Source organism: Dendropsophus ebraccatus, chromosome 11 (genome assembly GCF_027789765.1).
Source record: "Dendropsophus ebraccatus isolate aDenEbr1 chromosome 11, aDenEbr1.pat, whole genome shotgun sequence".
In the NCBI taxonomy this organism is placed as follows: Eukaryota; Metazoa; Chordata; class Amphibia; order Anura; family Hylidae; genus Dendropsophus; species Dendropsophus ebraccatus.
Genome location: NC_091464.1, coordinates 46,073,724 through 46,095,028, shown reverse-complemented (window position 1 = coordinate 46,095,028; position 21,305 = coordinate 46,073,724). Strand labels below are relative to the sequence as shown.

General features: G+C 45.1%; 1 protein-coding gene across 2 annotated transcripts in view; it reads left to right on the top strand.

Annotated features, from left to right (window-relative positions):
* The first annotated feature begins 1,232 nt into the window (after positions 1-1,232).
* Positions 1,233-21,305, top strand: part of NLK (nemo like kinase) — a 127,351-nt gene continuing 107,278 nt past the window's right edge. The window contains exon 1 of one of the 2 annotated variants that reach the window (XM_069945169.1): positions 1,233-2,588. In XM_069945169.1, coding sequence (XP_069801270.1) covers positions 2,107-2,588 — 482 coding nt within the window. In that variant the 5' untranslated portion in view covers positions 1,233-2,106. The remainder of the gene's footprint in view (positions 2,589-21,305) is intronic. The other variant, XM_069945170.1, reaches the window with a different exon arrangement.

The window sequence follows — 21,305 nt, the reverse complement described above, 5'->3', positions numbered from 1 at the left end:
GATGTCTGAGGCCAGCAATACAAACAAGCATTGACCCATAGTGCATAAAGACTTCATTCTCCATCAGTTTCTGATGCAGTAGAGCTGACGTTGTCATTTTGCACACTTTTTTGTTACATAATTGATGGAAAAGACAACCTATTGTGACATCATGTGATTTTACATAGGACTGCCAATAAACCAACAATACACTAAATGTCACTGAGCTCTGCTACATCAGCATGCATCCTCACTGGTAGGGTATGTTCACACATGACTGACATGCTGCCGATTTGTCGCATGCCTGCTGTAGATTTGTCGCAGATTTTGACTTTCCTATTGAATTTACTCAAGAAAATCTGCGACAAATCTGCAGCCATTCCATCCTGTGTGAACATACCCTTACAAAAGCTTGCTTCTCACATATGCAGCCAAGCAACAGGTGAAACTATATCTCCAGCACATTTGATCCATGACCTGGCAGGCTTCTCTTATTATATTCTACATACAACCCAGCCTTCTCTAACATGGGACTCTGCTGCAGCTGCTGCAAAACTACAACTCCCATCATGCCAGCCAGCCCATGCCTAATGGGAGGAGTAGTGTTACAGCAGCTGGAGGGACACACGTCTAAACTGATATCTGCATTTCCAGTCACCCCCAGTCATCCTTCCCCTTAAAGTGGCTGACAACAGATAACAACAGCTTGCTCTACAAAAATAAATAAATAAATAAATAAAATAATAATATATAAATATTATTATATACTAATTGTATAATTATATATATATATATATATATATATATATATATATATATATATATATATATCTTGCCATGTTGATAATTGTGTTTCCCAACTAGTGTCTCTCCGGCTGTTGTACAACTACGACTCCCATCATGCCCTAGCAGCTACGGGCTATCAAGATATGATGGGTGATGTAGTTTTGCAACAACTGGTTACAGCGAGGATCCGCCAGCCTCCGCCGCCACTAGCTGCAATGTCCTGGCAGTCACCTCGCAGCGCTAAAGGGTTAACTACTTTACCTCTTCCACACAGGTCATCGAGGGCGTGTCTCCGTCTGCGAGCTTCACCAGCTGATTGGTTAGTCTGTCCATCCATCACAATTCCCCCCTCTCTTTATGATTGGTCTGTCCCTTATCCCCTCCTTTCTTTCGCTTCCACAGCAATGCCCGCCCACCGGTCCCAAGCCATTGGTTGAGGGTCCCTGACTGGACGCCTGTGATTGGTTGTCGCCGCCGTCAGTCAGACGCGGCGTCAGGTGGCTGCTGGGGCTGCCCGCGTCTAGCAGTCTGTGCTTGCTGTGACTGGTCGGACTGTGGCGGATTAGAGCCGTGTGCTGTGGATTGTTCTCGTCGCGACCTCGGTGGTCTTCTTCGTCGTTGTCGTCGTCCACCGCTCGTGTCGTGGAGCTGTCACTTCCTGTGAGCAACGCCATCCTGGGGAGGAGAGCAGCCGGGATACCTCTGTGTGTGACTGTCAAAGGGATGGTGTGGCCGGTGTAGCCTCCCATTGAGCTCTCTCGTCTGCTGTGCCCCCCGCCCTCAGCGCTCACCTTGCCCCCCCCCCCCCGTCTCCCCCTCAGGTGGTAGTTGTCGGTTGTCGGCGCGTGCTGCCGGCCTGAGCAGCTGTCACTTGTCCCCCCCGCAGTGCTCCATGGTGCCAGGCTCCTCTGGGTGGTAGCAGCCTGCAGCGGGCACCCATATATGTGTATAGCAGGGGGGTGGCCTGTAGGTGCCCCTGGGCTGCTGGGAGCTCTGTGCCAGGCTACAAGAGGATGTGGGATGGAAGGGCCAGGCTGTCATTTACTTCCTATTCCTTGTAGTGTGTGGCACCTCATCCCAGAAGGCTGGAGGGAGAAGTCAGTGCAGCGCCTCTAAGGAGAACTATGGAGTTCTAGTAGATATCAGGGAGTCACCGTCTCTGGGGGGTGGGTGGGGTGGGCAGCGTACCTACCGCCTACAAGTTTGGCTACTTTGGCTTTGCGGTGATCGATGCGACAGTCTTGGTGTAGGATGAAATATCTCTCCTGGTTGTCACAGTCCTGTATGGCCCAGTGACAGGCAGACCTGCCAGCTCAGCACCTCCCAAGGGCATTACTTTGAATGTCTCTTTGCAGTACCCCGGCCAATGCAAAAATGATGGCGGCGTACAATGGGGGTACGTCAGCAGCGGCTGGGGGGCACCACCACCACCATCATCACCACCACCTGGCCCACTTGCCCCCTCCTCACTTGCATCATCACCATCATCTTCATCCCCAGCATCATCTGCACCCAGGGTCAGCTGCTGCTGTGCATCCTGTGCAGCAACATGTGGCCTCTTCCTCTGCTTCCTCTTCATCCTCAGCTGCTGCTGCAGCCGCCGCCGCTGCGGCAGCTGCCGCCATGCTTAACCCGGGCCAGGCCCAGCCATACTTCCCATCTCCGGCTCCTGGACAAGCCCCAGGACCAGCAGCGGCGGTGGCACCTGCCCAGGTACAGGCAGCGGCGGTAAAGGCTCATCATCATCAGCACGCCCATCACGCTCAACAACTGGATATTGAACCGGATCGACCCATTGGCTATGGAGCTTTCGGTGTAGTTTGGTAAGTGGCAGAAACTATTAACTTTGGCTTTTGTGGTGGTCTCTGACAATGTTTGTGAGGTTAATGAAGAAGTATTGAGGAGTCTGTGATCATGTGCCAGTATAATGAACCTATAGAAGAAATATGGCCTTTGGGATTGGTAATGGACCCAGACTACTAAGCAGTAGCTGATGACTCCAGCCCTATCATTGTGTTTGTCCCATTGACGTCACTATTCACATGGCCACAGTTGTTTAGGTGCAGATGACTTGGAAATGGAAGAGAGCGCCTAGGCCGCTGACTTTTATTACAGTTCCTAAACAAAAGTCCAGAAAATCTGATGTCTGTTTTTAAAGTAAGTTTTCCATCATCTTTCGCTTCCCTGCGTCCCGTTTTATGCTGCCAAGGCGACTCTGGACAAACTCAATTCTCTTTCCCCCGGTACATGGTCTCCTCTTACTTTCCAGTCCAGTTTTATGATCCTGACAAGCTGAAAAGAAGTCTTGTAAGGTGCACTGCTGCAGAGGGTCCTGACAAGCAGAGCAGAATGTTATTTCTATCGGGCCGCTGTGCAGTGATCACAGGATTGTGGAGAGTGACTGAGCATGTGCGACCACCAGCACTTGGCCCATTAGGTGGACGCTCTGCACACCAAGCAGTGTAACTTTCTCTCTCCGTTTCGAATGTATACTTTGGAAAAGGCAGCCATAACTCAGATCATTAGATCATCTTCAGATAGACCATGATGTGTACATTCAGGGGCCTATATACATGGCTCATTTACCATCAACCATCACTAAAACTTATAATGCTTTTCTGATAGACTTTCCACAGAGCTGGTTGTCTTTATTATAATGCCATAGACCTAAATCTGACAGCTTCATTCGTGTTCACAGCGGAGGCTTTATGATATTAAAGCATTCAGGTTAAACATAGTAGTTGTTTAGATTTATCTATGGTAATGACAGTCTATGGGTTGCCCGCTGATGGGTTTGTTAGTTCATGGATGACTCCTCTGCTGCTCTAAAATCCCTTGCACACTGCCATGTGTTCTTACTGACACATCATATTTATTGGCACTAGTCTTTTCTTTCTTCCATTCTAATGATGCTCTTTCCCCTTTAAGAAGTCCCTCTCGGATGTTTGACTGGAGACTCTGAGCCCCATGCTTGCTCCGCTCCCTTGTAATTGGATGACATCTGCTTTTCGGTGGCTAATTGCAGTTATTACATTGTGAAGGTTTCTCCGATCAGGCTATGCCCAAACAACAGGTTTATTATTATAGGCTGAGATTATTATGGCAAGATGTAATTATCCCCCTCCCGGTGCTATCGCCTGCATGTGCTGTGTTTCAATCACACCTTATATCTCAATGCAAGGTATTGTTATCTGGTATCAGCTGTTGCAGGGGATTCACCTTACATCAACCTTTTGTGGTGTCATGAAGACATCTGTAAGCAGAGACCTCCCACCTTGCTCGGGGTATTAGTGCAGCAACCCTCTGCTGTAATGTGGACACTTATAACCCCTGCTGAAGCTCACCCGACATCTAGGCATGTAACCTTTATTTTTAGTAGAGTAAAATCCCCCACCTCTATCATGACTGCTTATCTTGTGTCTCTAACCCTTCGGAAATCTTTCCATTCATATGTGTGAATGATATTAGCAGCAATTTATGTAGCTAGGCTGCAGACAAGAGGTGCCATGCCCCTGTAAATTGGGACTCGTAGACCGTGCTGTGTGAAAAGCCTCATCACTAAGAAGCGTCCTCATACATTGGTGGTGCTTGGGCTAATGGGCTATTAATAATGAGTGACATTGTTCCTCGCTCCTTACAGCGCTGCTCTGTGAAGTTTTAAGGATCACCTTGACATTATAATTCAGCACACTCCCTATGAATGATGGGTAAAGCCTTGCTTTTTGCAGTTAAAGGGAATGTGTCACCTAGATTTTTTTTTATAACTTATTAAAACCAGCATAGTAATACATATATATGTTTTTAAATCTGGTTCCATGTTCTGATTTCCCCCCCCCCCCCCCCCCCCCCCAAATCTTATTTTCTGTGCATTATTATGGGAGCAGCCATATTGCCTGAGCTGCCGTTCACAGCATTCAAAGAGGTGCTTTACAGCAGCCGTATGGAACATCTGATGTCTGGAGGGGACTTATGTCTGCTGCAAAACTGTGATGCGTTTATTGGCTGCAACGTTTATCGTGTTTTTGCCACAATGAATAGTAAGATGCGGCACACTTTACATTGTGGTTAAGAACTGACTGTGTTTTAAGCCATGGTTACAATGACACCTTTTTCTTGCCTGTTTAACAGGTAGAACTAGTTCCTCACTAAAATAAATGATAAACATGCCCCAGAGTATTGAATTCATGCAAAAATCCATCCCTTGCTGATAGTGTTAGTAAATTTTTCCCATTGATTTCTCTGGGAGATTGTTAAGGGCATGCTCTGTGAGCTGTGCAGAAGTCATTCTGCAGAGAGAGGGAGGGTGAGCTCCTATCCTTCATTGTAAACATTGGATTCTGTGTTATCTATTTAGAGGTGGCACCTGTCTGTGTAATCCTGCCTGTGATAAGATGTCTAGAGAAATGATCTCCACAGGAAGTGTCAGATTTGTTTTAAATAATTATATAAAGAATTAGAAACCAAGCCACCAAGATTGTAAGAAATACGTGCAAAGGTGGAGCCCTATGCTGACCTGTCTGTGCTAAATAGTTGTGTTCTCCATGGAATAACAATACTGGAACATATTTACATAGATCTGGGATGTGCTCTTCCTCTTTTACACTTACACACACACACACACACACACACACACACACTAGGGTCATGTCCGCATGTCCTGGGGTCATAACAGTATCCAATCAGAGATGATGGTGCTAGATTTTGTGGGGACACCCCCAAATGGTAACACCCAGTTGGCTATGAAGTCATACATTTCTGCTAAGAATAGAGGGATGATGCAACACAAGTATACGAAAGATGTTCCAGTGTTGGCGTTCTGTGGAGAATACAATTATTACCAAAAAAGTCAGGTCCAGAGAGTCCACAGGTTTTATATATTGAGTTAAAGGGGTTATCCAGCACTACAAAAACATGGCCACTTTTCCCCCTACTGTTGTCTCCAGTTAAGGTGCGGTTTGCAATTAAGCTCCATTTACCCCACCCAAACTGGAGACAACAGTAGCGGGAAAGTGGCCATGTTTTTGTAGCGCTGGATAACCCCTTTGAGCAACAGGTCATTTTCTGATGACATGTTCCCTTTAAGCTGGTTATACGACATCAGTACAATATGTATGGGGGTCTTAAAGGGAATGTGTCATCAGAAATTAACTTGTTTAAACAATATTTTTATGTTAAACATATTTTTAACAAATTGTTGACTTTTTTTCCCACATAACTATCTATGTTATAAAGAAAAATTCTGAAACCTTTCCATAACAATTCTCACCAATGGGGCAAAAACTAAGCTGAGAAGACTTCCTGTTCTGTGTGTGGTTATAAGGCTGCTGTAAAGTGATCTGTACAGTATTACAGCGACATGTGACGCCAGTAGATAGACAGCTTCAATACAAGACATTAGCAGCTCCCTATGGAATGACCTCTTCACAGGTCACAGTATGCTTAGTTATGCTTCACAATTATCTCAAGGGGACTGACTCTGTCTATTGCCGTCTATGTCCATGAGGCTTGTTGTAAAGCAAGTCACTAAATGTTCAGGCAGCTCAGGCAAGATGGCAGCCCCCATACTAATGTACAAAAAGTGAAATAAAAGCCTCAGTAAAATAATCTAGGTGACCTGTTCCCTTTAAGGCTTTACTAGATGTCTGGATTATTGTTCCCCTGACTGGATGATCTGGTCTGACTCTCAGTCCCTCGGTAACAAACCAGCATTGTGATTGGTCGCAGGTATTTTGTTTTTTCTTTGTGGTTGGGGAATTGTTCTCATTTTGCTCCCTCCAGATGGCCTCTGTTATCAGCATTTGTCGCACTGAAAGACTTCTTATGTTAAACAGAATGTAATATTAGACAATGGGAACATGACCCTAGCAGGCTGTGCATTATACACCTGTATCGTCCATGCGTACAAGTGGCTTGCCCCTGGTTGCATCACTTTTAACGGTAATTACTTCTCCCTGCGTCATGTAATCTGATGATCATCTTTGGGAATGATCCTGGTCCGTTTTTCTTGCATTTGTTAGGCTAGCAAAAACATGACTCTTGGGTATCCGTTGTTTCCTCACTTGTTTTCATCCATGGATCCCTGGTTTCAAGTAGTGAACAATGTTCTTACTTGGCTGAAGCTAGACCAACCTGTGATGCCTTGGCTGTTCCTGTAAGATTTTTTAACTACTATAATGGGCAGTCAGTCAGTGATTCACATGGAGGACTGACTATCCTGTGGAAGACCCCCTCACTGTTTATTCCCAGAACCTTAAGCCCCTATTGCATGAGGCGACTAGAGGAGCAATTGAGCGCTGTCAGTGCTCGTTTGCTCCTCGTTCCCTGCTCGCTGCCACTGCGTGTAATGGCAGGTGAGTAAAGGGAGGGCTGGGAGCTGCAGGGGGGCTGCTCGGGTAATCGCTAGATCGTCCAGGCAGCCCGTAGAGGATAACGGTGGCAGCAGATCATTGCTATCACAGTCATTTGTCTTTCAGCATGTTGAAAGACAAACGACTGCAATGATCGGCTGATTTTTGCCTTCTATTACACGGAACGATTAATGACCGGTAATCGTTCCATGTAATGGGGCCTTTAGAACTGGCTTTGTAACCTTCTCTGTAACCTTGTCTTCCGTTATTGAATTTCCTTTGGTGTTGCTGTGGAAACTTTGTGGTGACCATTACTTGTATAAAATGATACTTAACCGATCCTTCAGAGGTAAATGGATTCGGCAAACATATATAGGCTTCTTAACTCTTCCCTTATGGCAAAGATGGCTGAAGAGACGGAATAACCTGCCAGATATGTTTAGCATCTGCCTATTCTCCTCTTCTCCTTGGTAATGCATTTGCAAAGTCAGCAAATTGGGTATAACTCTTTACCAAATATTTCTACAATGAAAAAAAAATTTCCAGTAACATGTAGATATGTCTGGTGTAGTGTGCAATGTGATACTGGAAAGAAGACCAGAGAAATGTCTGCTGCAATGACCACTACTTATCCCTCATTCCAGTGCTTAGAACGTCCACATACAGCTCCATAGGTGTTTGTTTTCTAAGCTTTATACATTTGGTTTAGTCTGTCCCTCATATGACTTACCTCCTGTACAGGTGCCTTTTGGCTGCTCACTGGGTAGACCATTCAGGCGTACAGTGTCCTGGGACTTTGGTCACTATTGAAATATGTAACTATAAAATAGATGGTGTGGGTTTAATGGATAGAAACTTAGGTTAGACACTTGGGCCCAGTAGAACTTCAAAGATTCATTGCTAAGGGCCCTATTCCACCGGACGATTATCGTTTGCATAATCGTTAACGATTAACGACCTCAAACGACCGCTATTGCGAAAGACCTGAAAACATTCAGTAATTTCCATGGAACGATTACTTATTACTTATGATCGTAATTGCGATTGTTTTTTCTTCGCTTTTTATTCACTGTTGCGTTCGTATCTATTGCGAACGACCGAACGATGTCTTATTCAATGCGAACGATTTGCGAACGAGCAACGATAAAAATAGGTCCAGGTCTTATAATGCGATCAACGATTTCTCGTTCGGTCGTTAATCGTTAACTGCATTTCAACCGAACGATCATCGTTTAGATTCGAACGATTTAACGATAATCTGAACGATAATCGTCTGGTGGAATAGGGCCCTAAGAGGCAGATTAAATGAATGAAGAAGTTCCTTTGAGCCCTTGTCTGTAGTGATAACTCTTTTGACAGTCATCTGTTTCCTTAGATCTTGAGCTACTTTTCTCCTAGTCTTGTAGAGATGGTGAGAGAAAGACAAGGTCATGGAAGATATGAGACAGACTGCAGATAAATGGATTCAGCTGTCCACTAAAGACTAAAAGCTGATCTGCTCTCAGACTTTCCTTACAGTACATGGTGAATGGCCATCACATGGGTCACAGGCGGCTTCTATCGGACCATTCATTTAGTGTTCTTCCTGTGGCCCTGGTGGACGGCTGGGTCAGTGTGTAGCCCCTTGCTGCAGTGTCCTGTCTGCTCTTTCTGTGAATTGGCTTAGTAGCGTCTGTTGTCTGATCACTGACAGGAGGAAGGGATGGGGGAGGGGGGCATTGTGTAGACAGTGGAAAACTTATCTGTGGAATACTTCAGAAATGAGCAGGAACATTATTGTTAGTGTCCATGAGGTCAGGTGTCTGTCTTCTCATGTGGAAAATATTTTATTCTTCTGTCTCTTTGTTTCAGGGAATATTTATCTCTAAATAAAGAAAACATCCTCGGTACATATGTTCTGCAGTCATCCTTCCCTGACAAGCTGTTAAACATGCCGACGATGGTTTATCCTCACTTCTCATAGACTTGTATAGTATACAAGTATCTGTTTCCTTGGGTGTTGTGTACATACATGTTTTAACCCTTTGTCTTTAGGCTAGGGCTACATGTTATCACATCTTTTTGACTGGATTCATGCTGCATTGTTTTGTCCATTTCTTTGTTTCGAATACAGTACATTTGATTTTTACGCCAGAACCGCTTTTGTGTATGTCGCACAAAATATATATACTGTTTTTTTTTCTTTTCAAGTGTATACTACATATATGATAAATACTGTCTATAATTACGCATCCATAATTGGGGACCATATAGTACCCATGGAGCTCAATGATTCCTTTTACTTTCCTGTAGTTGCTACGAAGGGCCATGATCCGTGCCACGAAAAATACTGACAAGCCATAATGCGGGCCATATTTAATGCACGGATCTACCCATTTCAATAAATGGGTCTGCCCAAATATGACTGGTTACCGTGCTTGTCTATAATCCTGTACACCGTTGCAGCTCAATCGTGTATATTCCAGCAGAAACTGACTTACACCATTGGCTTGTAAAGTCATTCCAGGCTTTAAGGAGGTGTCTTGTACATTTTGACAGGAAAATTAGCACGTCATGTCATGTTACTGTCCTCATGTCAAAACAACACTGCAACACGTGTGAACATGGTTCAAACAGTTTTTAGTCATTCAATGCACAAGTGAAACATCTAACTGACTTATAGAAAATGCTAATAGTGATCTTTACAAAGCCTGTGAAACCTATACCCAGCTCTTCCAGAGTCCTGAGTGGCAGATCAGTCAGTAATATTAGACACATCAGCCAAACCTGCTGATATCTGTGAAAACAGTTGGGCTTCGACAATGTTCTCTCAACCCGAACACTCTGCATTTGACTCCCAGAGACGTCTGAAAAAGTTGAATGCCCCCCTAGGGCTGCCAGAAAAACCTAGATGCAGCCTTGGCATTGAGTGGTCATGTGGATGGTCTGAGCAGGAGCGATAGCGGTCAGCAGAAGTGAAAGAACTGAATGTACCTGTGTCAGGGGTCACCCCTTGGAGGATTTAGACTTGCAAGGGTCAGTTGTAAGAAATGGTGTTTTATCCCTCTCATGCATGTAAGGACAGTTGTGCTATCCCTCTCATATACTGCATCTTATAATGGCTCAGAGCTGCTCAATACATCAGGCCTGGAGTCACCCCTGCCTAATGGGAATCCACCATTCTTCACTTGTATCCAGTTTCTTGATCTCACATAAACATTGCCATTTTCCTTAATGGCTGCAGTGTCCTCTAAGGAAAGCGATGCCCAGGGGAATCCCTGTAATAGCCCGGTTTGATGCCCCCTGATAGATTTGAGCAGTCACATGTTGGTACCATGTCAGCGTGCTGAGCCCAACGCTTTAATCAGAGGAGGGTTATCTGCAAGGTCACTGGATAAGAGGCTTTGAAGTTCTCAGACTAAATAGACGCTCTGTTCTATAAAGGATGCCGTTCTACAAGTTGAGAGGAGGACACATCCCATCAATAGTTCAACCACGCTGTAATAAATGCGGCGTCCATCAATATTTCATGAGCTGATAGCATGGTGACAATTTGTGTTGCCTTTTGCTAATAATGAATTGTACCCAGTCCCTGGATAAGCTGTGGTGAGGAGTGTGCCTGCTCACACTGGATTGGTGTATTAGGACTCTAGTACTATCTATCCTATCTATTTGAATTTCAGTAATATGACTGTGAGGTTTGCCAGGCACTTTAGGGAGTGAAGCCTAGATTGTACATTGTTTTATATGCAGCTGCTTATCCCCCCTCCCCCAAAGGATGAAATATGTCAAACATGCAGATTAAAGAGAATGAACAGGACTGGTAAATGCCACCCATGCAGCTATATCCTGTCAGCAGCCGGCATGAGAAGGCTGTCCCAATGTACAATTTACTGTAGACTTTAGGAGCCAGTGAGATCGCTCCAGGAAACAGTTTTCTGCAGGGAGATAAGAACTTCCATTGACATCCATAGAAAAACATCTTGAAGGGGGGGAGGGGCGTATGGAGCAGTCAGGCTGTCCCCATAAGTAAAGGATTATTTTTGTAGGGAGATTTTATTTTTATCTTTGGAAATAACTTGATGCATTTAAGAGTCTTTTGTAGTGTTACAACACAATTTGCCATCTCTAGTTTGGTTAAAGGAGACTGGCTTGGAAATTAAAAGAACTTGTCCAGGAGTCCTTTTAAACAGATTTCTCGGCCGTGGGGGCCACAAACGACACACAACCCTGTTTACACAGTGAGACGTGTAGCTGATAAAGATATATATTAAAACCGGAAAAAAAAAATGGGATCAGCTGATAATCGGGATCTTGCCCGATCTTTTACTGATTCCTGTCACTTTTACATAGGTTGATTATCAGCTGCAGGAGTGTTATTAGCAAAGCCTCTGGCAGATTATCGGCTTGTATAATACTTTTAAAGGAGAACTCCTGGCTGGAGTGATTTTTGGCAGAGTGCTGAGGAGGATGAAAGAAGTAACATGCTCTTACCTCCAGGTTACTGGCACCAGTGCTGGAGCTGGGGAGGGCAGAGCATGTTCCATCTTTAATCTTTCTCCTCCCCAGCCAAAAATCACCCTAGCCTGGAGTTCTCCTTTAATGTGTTAACTGTCTTTACGTCATAATTGTATGTTTGCAAAGTTTATACAGTCGTATTTTCTTCCAAACTCAAGAGCACTCAGCCTTGTACATTTACTATAATAGAAAGTGAGAATTAATGCATTCTGCAGATTACCACCACCTCTGACACTTGAGCTTTGAAGGAAACCATGATTTTATAACTTTGCAAACAGCCATCGGCTAAGAGACAGGTATCATTTGTTTTATCTCTGTATTGGCTAACTATTCATATCTGTAGCTCTGAACATGATATAGAGTTGACAGACTGCCTTGTTACTTGTGATGGCTGCAGCCAGACACCAGCATCAGCAGTGATGTCCCTATATGCCACTATTTATTACCAGTGAATAGCTGATTTGTGGCAAAGCTTAAGGGGCTTATAATAGGAACAACTCTCACTAGCCCCAAGCACAGCAATATTGCTCCCAACAGCCAATCAGGTTGTAGCTTTCTGTTTCCTGGACAGGATAGTAAGAAAAATCAATGTGACTGGCCACTATAGGCATAATTTGACTTATTTAGCGTACATGAGGCCCAAAGTCTCGACTGTTGGTTTCTTCCTAAATATCTCTATTTTTATCCTTATTACACTCATGTTAGCGGTCTGCCATTTAAGGGTATGTTCACACTGAGGAAAGCAGGCGGAAATTCTGAGCAGAATTCCTGCCGCGGACTCCACTCGGAATCCTGTCTGCCTCACTGTCTCAATGTTATGTATAGGGCGCCTCCGCTCTCCACTCAAAGAATTGAGTCTCTTGTCCTAATTGAGTGGAGTGGCAGAGCACAAGCTCAACTACCAGTCTTTTTTTTTTTTGGAAATGGCTCTAAAGAAGAAAGCAAGAAACAAGGGACAAACCCCCCCCCCCCCCCCCCACCCTTGGTCAGAGCCCTAATCAGACACTTATTGCCTTTCAAGTTGATAAGTTAAAAACCTGGGATCTTTCACTGCCTATTCCCAATATTAATGTCACTCTTCACAGGCAGGAAGCAGTATTGTGCAAAGGGATTTATGGGGTCGAAAATTTATCAAAGTGCTCTTGTTTGTAAATGCAAAGGTGGCAATAAAGGGCAGTAGAGGATTGCTGTGTGGAGGTATCTGCTATGTCCTGTAATATTTAATTGAAGGGGGCTTGTACATTGTAATCAGTAGGGGTCTTGTCCAGTATGTGATCAGTAGGGGTCTTGTCCAGTATGTGATCAGTAGAGGTCTTGTCCAGTATGTGATCAGTAGGGGTCTGACCTGAGACAATCACAGGAATGAAAAGTGCAGCCCTTTTGTTCTCCTGTGCAGTGTAGGTTGCCGACAGTCTGACCCCTGCCATTCACTCTCACACACACACGCGCACACACACTGATGGCATGTCCTGGGGGTATGTCAGCAGTATACACTTTTTGCAGGGTATCTTTCTTGATTCTGTCCCCCCCTTATTATCTGAAATGAGGGTAAAGTAGGTTATTGTAGTGCACAACGGCTTTCTAAAGTTGCTGTTGTAACATTTGCTAATCCTGAAGGATTACAGTATTTTGTGTGCGCACAGGCTTGATGGGGGTCTGCTTACCGAAAAGCTGCTCTTGATCCCATGCCCTTCCCTGGTAAATTGAATAATGAAAGTTTCTACCTCTGTATGTCAGGCTGAATGCATCCAGAACAATACACGCAGCCGGAGCCTGACAAATTTCATGTCACACTGGGGAAAGGAGTTTTAATTTTCTTTTTGGCCTCTGTGGCTTATTAGTTTGTTACATATTAAGAAGCAACGTATTGTACAGGCAGCTTCTGTGTTAATATAGATCATCTGCTACTAGTAATTTGTTGCACACATCGCCAGCTGTTAAGGTCTGTGGTCCTTTGAATAAACAAGCTAAACGTTAGTAGTTCATTCCGGTTTTCCTCCTAAACCATAGGGATGTCTGTCTGTCCCCTACCTTTTTTTTTTTTTTGCCTCTGCAGCTGCCAGATAAGCCAGACTATGAATGGAGTAGCTCTATGTCGCTGAATATCAGCAGGAAGTCCCAGCATTACTTACCAGTACGTGAATGACATCCAGCCTTCGGTTGTTTGATGTCTGTGTATGGGAGTGTACAGAGGTTCTCCCCAACTCTGCTGGATCCAAGATGTTGTATTTCAGCATATTATATCCATTGTTTACAGAGTAGGTAGGCCACAGTCGTAGGAGTAATCTTAACCCCTTAACGACATCGGGCGTACCCATACGCCCCCGTTGCCTGGGCTTTAACGCAAACGGGCGTATGGGTACGCCCGATGTTTCCCCGATCGCTGCGTGTTCACACACAGCGGTCGGGGAAGATGGCCTGCTATAATGTATAGCAGGCCATCTTAGCTTCACGGCACGGGGGGTGGTTAACACCCCCCGTGCTTACGATCGCCGCTATAGGCTGATCAATTCAGATCAGCCAATAGCGGCGATCGGAACCTTTCCGGGTCATCGGTGACCCGATGACCCGGAAAAAAATGGCGGTCGGTGCTGTCCGAGGACGGCACCGACCGCCATTACTGTAAAAAGTAATGTTGATCGCCGTGCCACCGGCCCGATCGCCGTGAACGGCCGGCCGGCCGTTCACGGCGATCGGGCCGGTGGCACGGCGATCAGAGTCCAGCAAAATAGTAAATACCTGCCCTGGACCCCTCAGCTAGAGAGCCGAGGGGTCCAGAGCAGGTATTTGTACATTACTCACCTGTCCCGGGCTCCTGATCGGCGTCTTCCGGGTTCGCGGCGTCCTCCGTCATTCCGTTCGGTCTTCGGGTCTTTCCGGCGGTCCTCGTCGTCTTCTTTCGGCTATTTTCGGCTCCAGCCTCGTCATTTTCCGGATTTTGCGCTCTGCTGCCCCCTAGCGGCTGATATGTGTAATACACTTATCAGCAGCTACAGGGATATTCAGAATATAAAAAAAAATTATTTTTTTTTCCCAAATTTTTTTTTTTTCTATTTTCCGCACCCTATCGCCGCTGAGTGTTGATCAGCATCGCACGAAAGTGCGCTGCTAATCAGCAACTCCTCCTTTTTGGCGTAGGGTGTTTTTTTTCTATATTCTACTGCCACGGTCTGCTTATAAGTGCCGCACATAAGTGCGGCATTTATCAGCAACTCCTTTGTTGGCGTAGGTTTTTTTTTATACTTACTGTAAAAAAAACACGTAAAAAACACTACATTACACCACACTACATTGAATAAAGTTTGACACTACACCACTACATACCCCATATACCAATCCCCGTATAAAGATGGCCCCCAGGGTGTTTTCGGTGTCAGAGGGATACATTATTATTGCCTCCGACACTGAAACAGCCAGTGAGGATGAATGGGGGGGATCCTTCTTTCCTCCATTCATCCTCATCATCCTCATCATCCAGTGACGTGTCTGGGAGTAGCGTAGCGTACGCTGCCCCCCAGACACGTCTTTTCCGCCAGTACCGTCCCAATAAGAGATGGCGGTATGGTGTGAAATTCTACAAACTCTGTGAGAGTACCTCAGGGTACACTTACAGATTTCGGGTACGTGCAAACTGCGGAATGGCGAAGGATAACCCTTTGTGCATTCCGCAGCTGGCACCCGCCGGCGGACTGATGCGGGCGCATGTCTCTATCCGTGTCATAGACTCCATTCTATGCACGGGCGGAATCCGTCGTCCATCCAAAGAATGAACACGTTGGACGGAGAGCGGAATCCGCCCGTGCATAGAATGGAGTCTATGACACGTGTGGAGACGTGCGCCCGCATCAGTCCGCCGGCGGGTGCCAGCTGTGGAATGCAAGAAGGGTTATCTGTCGCGATTCCGCAGTGTGCATGTACCCTTAGAGTGTATGTAGGAAGGGACACCCGAATCCAGCCCCCAGATGCCCCCAGATGCCCCCTCCCCCCCCATCCTCGGAGTTAATGGGGAGATCGTCCGGGAACTGATCTTCCCACTGCTGGATAAAGGTCACCACCTGTACAGGGATAACTTTTATACCAGCACCCCCTCTTCCGGTCCCTCGCTGCCCTGTAGCTTGCGGCACGATCCGTAAATATCAGAAGTAGTAATAGCGCCCTAATATTTAGCAGCCATGGAGCGGACCCAGCACTTCTGGATATGAAGGACCCCGTATCGCACCAGGACAACATTCTCCAGGTGACGTCCCCCACACTGGAGAACAGGAGACCCCAGAAGAAGTGCAGAGTGTGGGGTAACAGGGGGATCAGGAAGGACACCATTTTCCAGTGTGACACCTGTCCTGATCCCCCCCGGCCTCTGCATACTGGATCGCTCCAAGGCGCACCACACGTCACTGGGGTTCTACATTATCTAAATTCTGTCCCTTATTCCTATTTCAGGGGTCACGTTGATTCAGGGATTATTCTGATCGCCATTATGGATTCGGGAAGGAATTTTTCCCCTGTGATGAGGCTACTGTCGTCTGCATTACGAGGGTTTTTTGCCTTCCTCTGGATCAACACAGGTTGAATTTGATGGACACCTGTCATTTCCAACCTTATAAACTAATAATTGGCCTAATACCCCCAAATAAATTAATAATTGTCCCTTTTCCCCAGCTAAATAGGTATGGCCGCCATTCCCATTAGAGGATGCCATGATGCACTTACAAAGCCTCTGTGCAGCCAGGACAGTAGAAACCCCCCACAAGTGACCCCATTCTGGAAACTACACCCCATATGGAATCTAACAAGGGGGTCAGCGGGGATATGGCCCCCTGGTGACGGCCACATTTGGGACGTGAAAATGAAAAAAATTGTATTTTTTATTTTCTCGGCACATGTTCTACGTAAGTGCCCGTCACCAGTGGGGTCCATATGCTCACTGCACCCCTTGTTAGATTCCTTATGGGGTGTAGTTTCCAGAATGGGGTCACTTGTCGGGGGTTTCTACTGACCTGGCAGCACAGGAGCTTTGTAATTGCGACATGGCCTCCATCCTCCATTCCAGCCTCTAAATGGCGCTCTGTCCCTTTGATGACTTGCCCTGTGCCCATATGGCACATTATGCCCACATGTGGGGTATTTTCGTACTCAGGGGACACTACCCTACACGTTTTGTGTTCATTTTCTTTTTTAACCCCTTGTGGAAATGGAAAAAAATCAAGGCTAGACCAACATTTAGTGTAATTTTTGTAAAATTTTTACTCTAAATTATTAATCTTGTCATGTTTTTTCATTTTCACAAGGGGTTAAAAGATAAAAAAAAACATTTAATGTGTAGAGCAATTTCCCCTGAGTACGGAAATACCCCACATGTGGACATAAAGCGCCATGCGGGTGCAGGGTAAGCCTCCGAAGGGACGGAGCGCCATTTGGTTTTTGAAGGCTGGATTTGGATGGAATGGATTTCGAGGGGCCATGTTGCATTCAAAAGGCCCCTGTGTTGCCAAGACAGTTGAAACCCCCCACAAGTGACCCCATTATGGAAACTGCACCCCTCAAGGAATGTAACAAGGGGTGTAGTGAGCATATGGACCCCACTGGTGACGGACACAAATGTGGAACAATGTGGCGTGAAAATGAAATATTACATTTTTTACACTATAATGTTGGTCTAGCCTTGAATTTATCATTTTCACAAGGGGTTAAAAGAGGAGAAAAAAAACAAAATGTGTAGCGCAATTTCCCCCGAGTCCGTAAATACCCCACATGTGGACATAAAGCGCCATGCGGGTGCAGGGTAAGCCTCCGAAGGGAAGGAGCGCCATTTGGTTTTTGAAGGCTGGATTTGGATGGAATGGATTTCGAGGGGCCATGTTGCATTCAAAAGGCCCCTGTGTTGCCAAGACAGTTGAAACCCCCCACAAGTGACCCCATTATGGAAACTGCACCCCTCAAGGAATGTAACAAGGGGTGTAGTGAGCATATGGACCCCACTGGTGACGGGCACAAATGTGGAACAATGTGGCGTGAAAATGAAATATTACATTTTTTACACTATAATGTTGGTTTAGCCTTGAATTTATCATTTTCACAAGGGGTTAAAAGAGAAAAAAACACACAATATGTGTAGAGCAATTTCCCCCGAGTCCGTAAATACCCCACATGTGGACATAAAGCGCCATATGGGTGCAGGGCAAGCCTCCGAAGGGAAGGAGCGCCATTTGGATTTTGGAGGTTGGATTTGGCTAGAATGGATGATGAACGCCATGTCGCATTTACAGAGCCCTCGTGCTGCCAAAACACTGGAAACCCCCCACAAGTGACCCCATTCTGGAAACTACACCCCTCAGGGAATCTAACAAGGGGTGCAGTGAGGATATGGACCCCTTGATGACGGACACATTTGTGCCATGAAAGTGAAAAAATGAAATTTTTCCCTTTCACGTCACATTGTTCCACATTTGTGCCCGTCACCAGTGGGGTCCATATGCTTACTGCACCCCTTGTTAGATTCCTTGAGGGGTGTAGTTTCCAGAATGGAATCACTTGTGGGGGGTTTCCAGTGTCTTGGCAGCACGAGGGCTCTGTAAATGCGACATGGCCCTTGAAATCCTTTTCAGTGAAATCCAGCTTCCAAAAGCCAATTGGCGCTCCTTCCCTTTGGAGGCTCGTCCTGCGCCCCCTTGGCACTTTATTGCCACATGTGGGGTATTTCTGTACTCGGGAGAAACTGCGCTACACATTTTTTGTCTTTTTTTGCCTCTTATCCCTTTAAGAAAATGAAAAATTGAAGGCTAGAACAACGTTTTAGTGTAAAAAATAATTTTTTCTTTTTTCACGCCATATTGTTCGGAAAATCTGTGAAGCACCTGTGGGGTCCAGATGCTCACCGCACCCCTTGTTACATTCCTTGAGGGGTGTAGTTTTCTAAATGGTGTCCCTTTAGGGGTGTTTTTTAGGTTTTGGCACCCCAGAGCCTCTGCCAACCTGAAGTGGTACAGTCAGAAATGACCAAATATAACGGAGGCATTGAAATTCACTAGGCGCTCCCTTATATCTGAGGCTTGTGGTTGCGTCAAATAGCGCAATAGGGTCACATATGGGGTATTTCTATAAACTGCAGAAACGGGGCAATAATTATTGGGGTGCATTTCTCTGGTAATAGGTTTATAATTATGAAAAATATTGGATTACAATAAAATCTCTGCACAGAAAATTAAAATTTTCAAATTCCTTACACACTTCGCTTTTATTTCTGTGACTCCCCTAAAGGGTTAAAACACTTTCTGGATGTGCTTTTGCAGAGTTTGGGGGGTGCAGTTTCTGAAATGGGGTGCTTTGTGGGGCTTTCTAACATACAGGCCCCTCAAATACACTTTAAACCTGAACAGGTCCCTAAAAATATCTGATTTTGAAATTTTACTGAAAATTTGGAAATTTGCTGCTAATGTTTTAAGCTTCCTATCGTCTAAAAAAAATGAAAGATAGTTTAATAAATGCCGCCAACATAAAGTAGACATGTTGCTAATGCTATTTAATATATAATTTATGTGGTATAACCACTTTCTGTATACGCAATAAAGTTTCAAAGTTGGAAAAATGCATTTTTTCACATTTTTTCACATTATTTGGGTTTTTTTCATAAAGATTTGTTATGAGTATCGACTCCAATTTACCAGAAATGTAAAGTACAATGTGTCACGAGAAAACAATCTCAGAATCAGCCGGATAGGTAAAAGCATCCCGAAGGTATTAATGACTAAAGTGACACTGGTCATATTCATAAAATTTGTCTCTGTCATTAAGGCCATTTCAGGCTCTGTCCTTAAGGGGTTAAAACTTGGTGTAAGCAGGAATCTGATAACACGTATTAAGAGTGAGGTTAGCTTTGATCAGTAACTGAAGCTGTAATACTATGCACCACCACTATGGATGTGGTGGTGTTCTGTACCAGACCTCCGCATCCCTTATAGGGGAAGTATCAGAAGGTTAGGCTAGGTTTAAACTGCGTTTACACTGCAATCTGATCCGTTTTTTTTGACTGACACAAAAACATAGCTGACACTACTTTTGTGTCCGTTATAAAAAACTGATCCGTTTTGATCCAACGGAAGTCAATAGAAAAACGGATGCACACAAATGCATATGGTTTTTCATCCATTTTTTGCAAAAAATGGATGAAAAAAACTGATTGCAAAAACGCAGTGTGAACCTAGCCTTAGGCAAATCTAACCTGCTGTTGCGCACAGGGCACAAAGGATAGAAGTATGTCGCTTACCTTTATTCTAAGCGCTCTTCCCATGCAGTTTTAACCCTTTAATGCCAGTGGGCGTTCTTTTACACCTGGGAATTCACACTTTTAAGGCGTAAATGTACACCCTCCTGGTGTATATCACTATGAAGGGAGCTGAGATCCATGCATGGCTACATCCAGAGGCAGACTACCTGTCCTCACAGTTGCCTGGTGTCTTCTTCACACAGGGCTGACATACTACAGACTGGTTGCTGTCTGTAGGTCACAAAGCCTAGAACTTAACAGTCTGTTAATACAGTCCAGATTGTTTCTATTCACGTAAAGCGAGAAGACATCTTCCAAATAATGAGGCCCGATAATACCTGTAAACGAGCAGCGATCTGCTAGATCGTTGCTCGTTTACTTGGCCTATTACACGGCCCGATAATCGTTAAACAAGGGCCTTTGTTTAAACTGTATACATACCTAATCCATGGTCCAGGGTTCCTCTTCTTCTTAACTTCTCCCCGGGTCCAAGCACTTCAGCTTCACAGCGGCTTTTCTCTGCTGACAGGCCGCTCGGCCAATCACTGGCTGCGGCGGTTCCGGCCTGTGATTGGCCGAGGGGCCTGTCAGCTGACACAGGCCGCTGAGAAGCCGGAGTGCACGGGAGCCGGTAAGAAGCTCTGAGGAAGAGGAACCCTGGACCATGGATTAGGTATGTATTCTTCTTTGCTAATCGTCAGCCGCGCACCGCTATTACACGTAGCAGTGCATGGTCGGCGCCCGACGATTATAGGTCTGAACTTATATCAACGATCAGCCGATGACAACGATCATCGGCTGATCGTTGTCTTTAGTACACGGAACGATAATCGGCCAAATCGGGCCGATTTGGCCGATTATCGTTCCGTGTAATAGTACCCTAAGTATCTTGGAAAGTTTTCTTTTTTCTCTACAGGCTAAGGCTAATCTTATTTTACATAAAATCAGAACCCCCTTTTAAGTTATAATTATTTTTAAAGACATGCATTTACACAAAAGAGAATACAAAGCAAAAAAAAAATAATAGTAAAGTGCCGACATTAGGCACCGCACAGCTTTAATTTCATTTTCTAGCTTGCAGCACTTGAATACAATGAGACCTATAAAATGTGTCCAGGAGATGCATGGAAATCTCCTCTGCTCAGACAGCTCTTTTTGTCAGAATGGATGTCGGCATCTTGATGGGCTCCAGCAGTTTCTGGGCTACTTATTTAATGTCTTAAATATCTTTTGTGTTCCGCTTTAGCATAATGGACCTCTGGGAGTTATGAAACACTTTGAAATGTTTCTCAAGGTGTGCGGTGCAGTCGGCTGTGTCTTACCAGGAGCCTCTGGCTGCTACATTAACTTAAGCCATCCCTGTGTTAATTTTCTGTGTAATGAATTCCAGGCATTTCATCAGGTCAGCATAATATTGGCGTTGTATGTCAGCA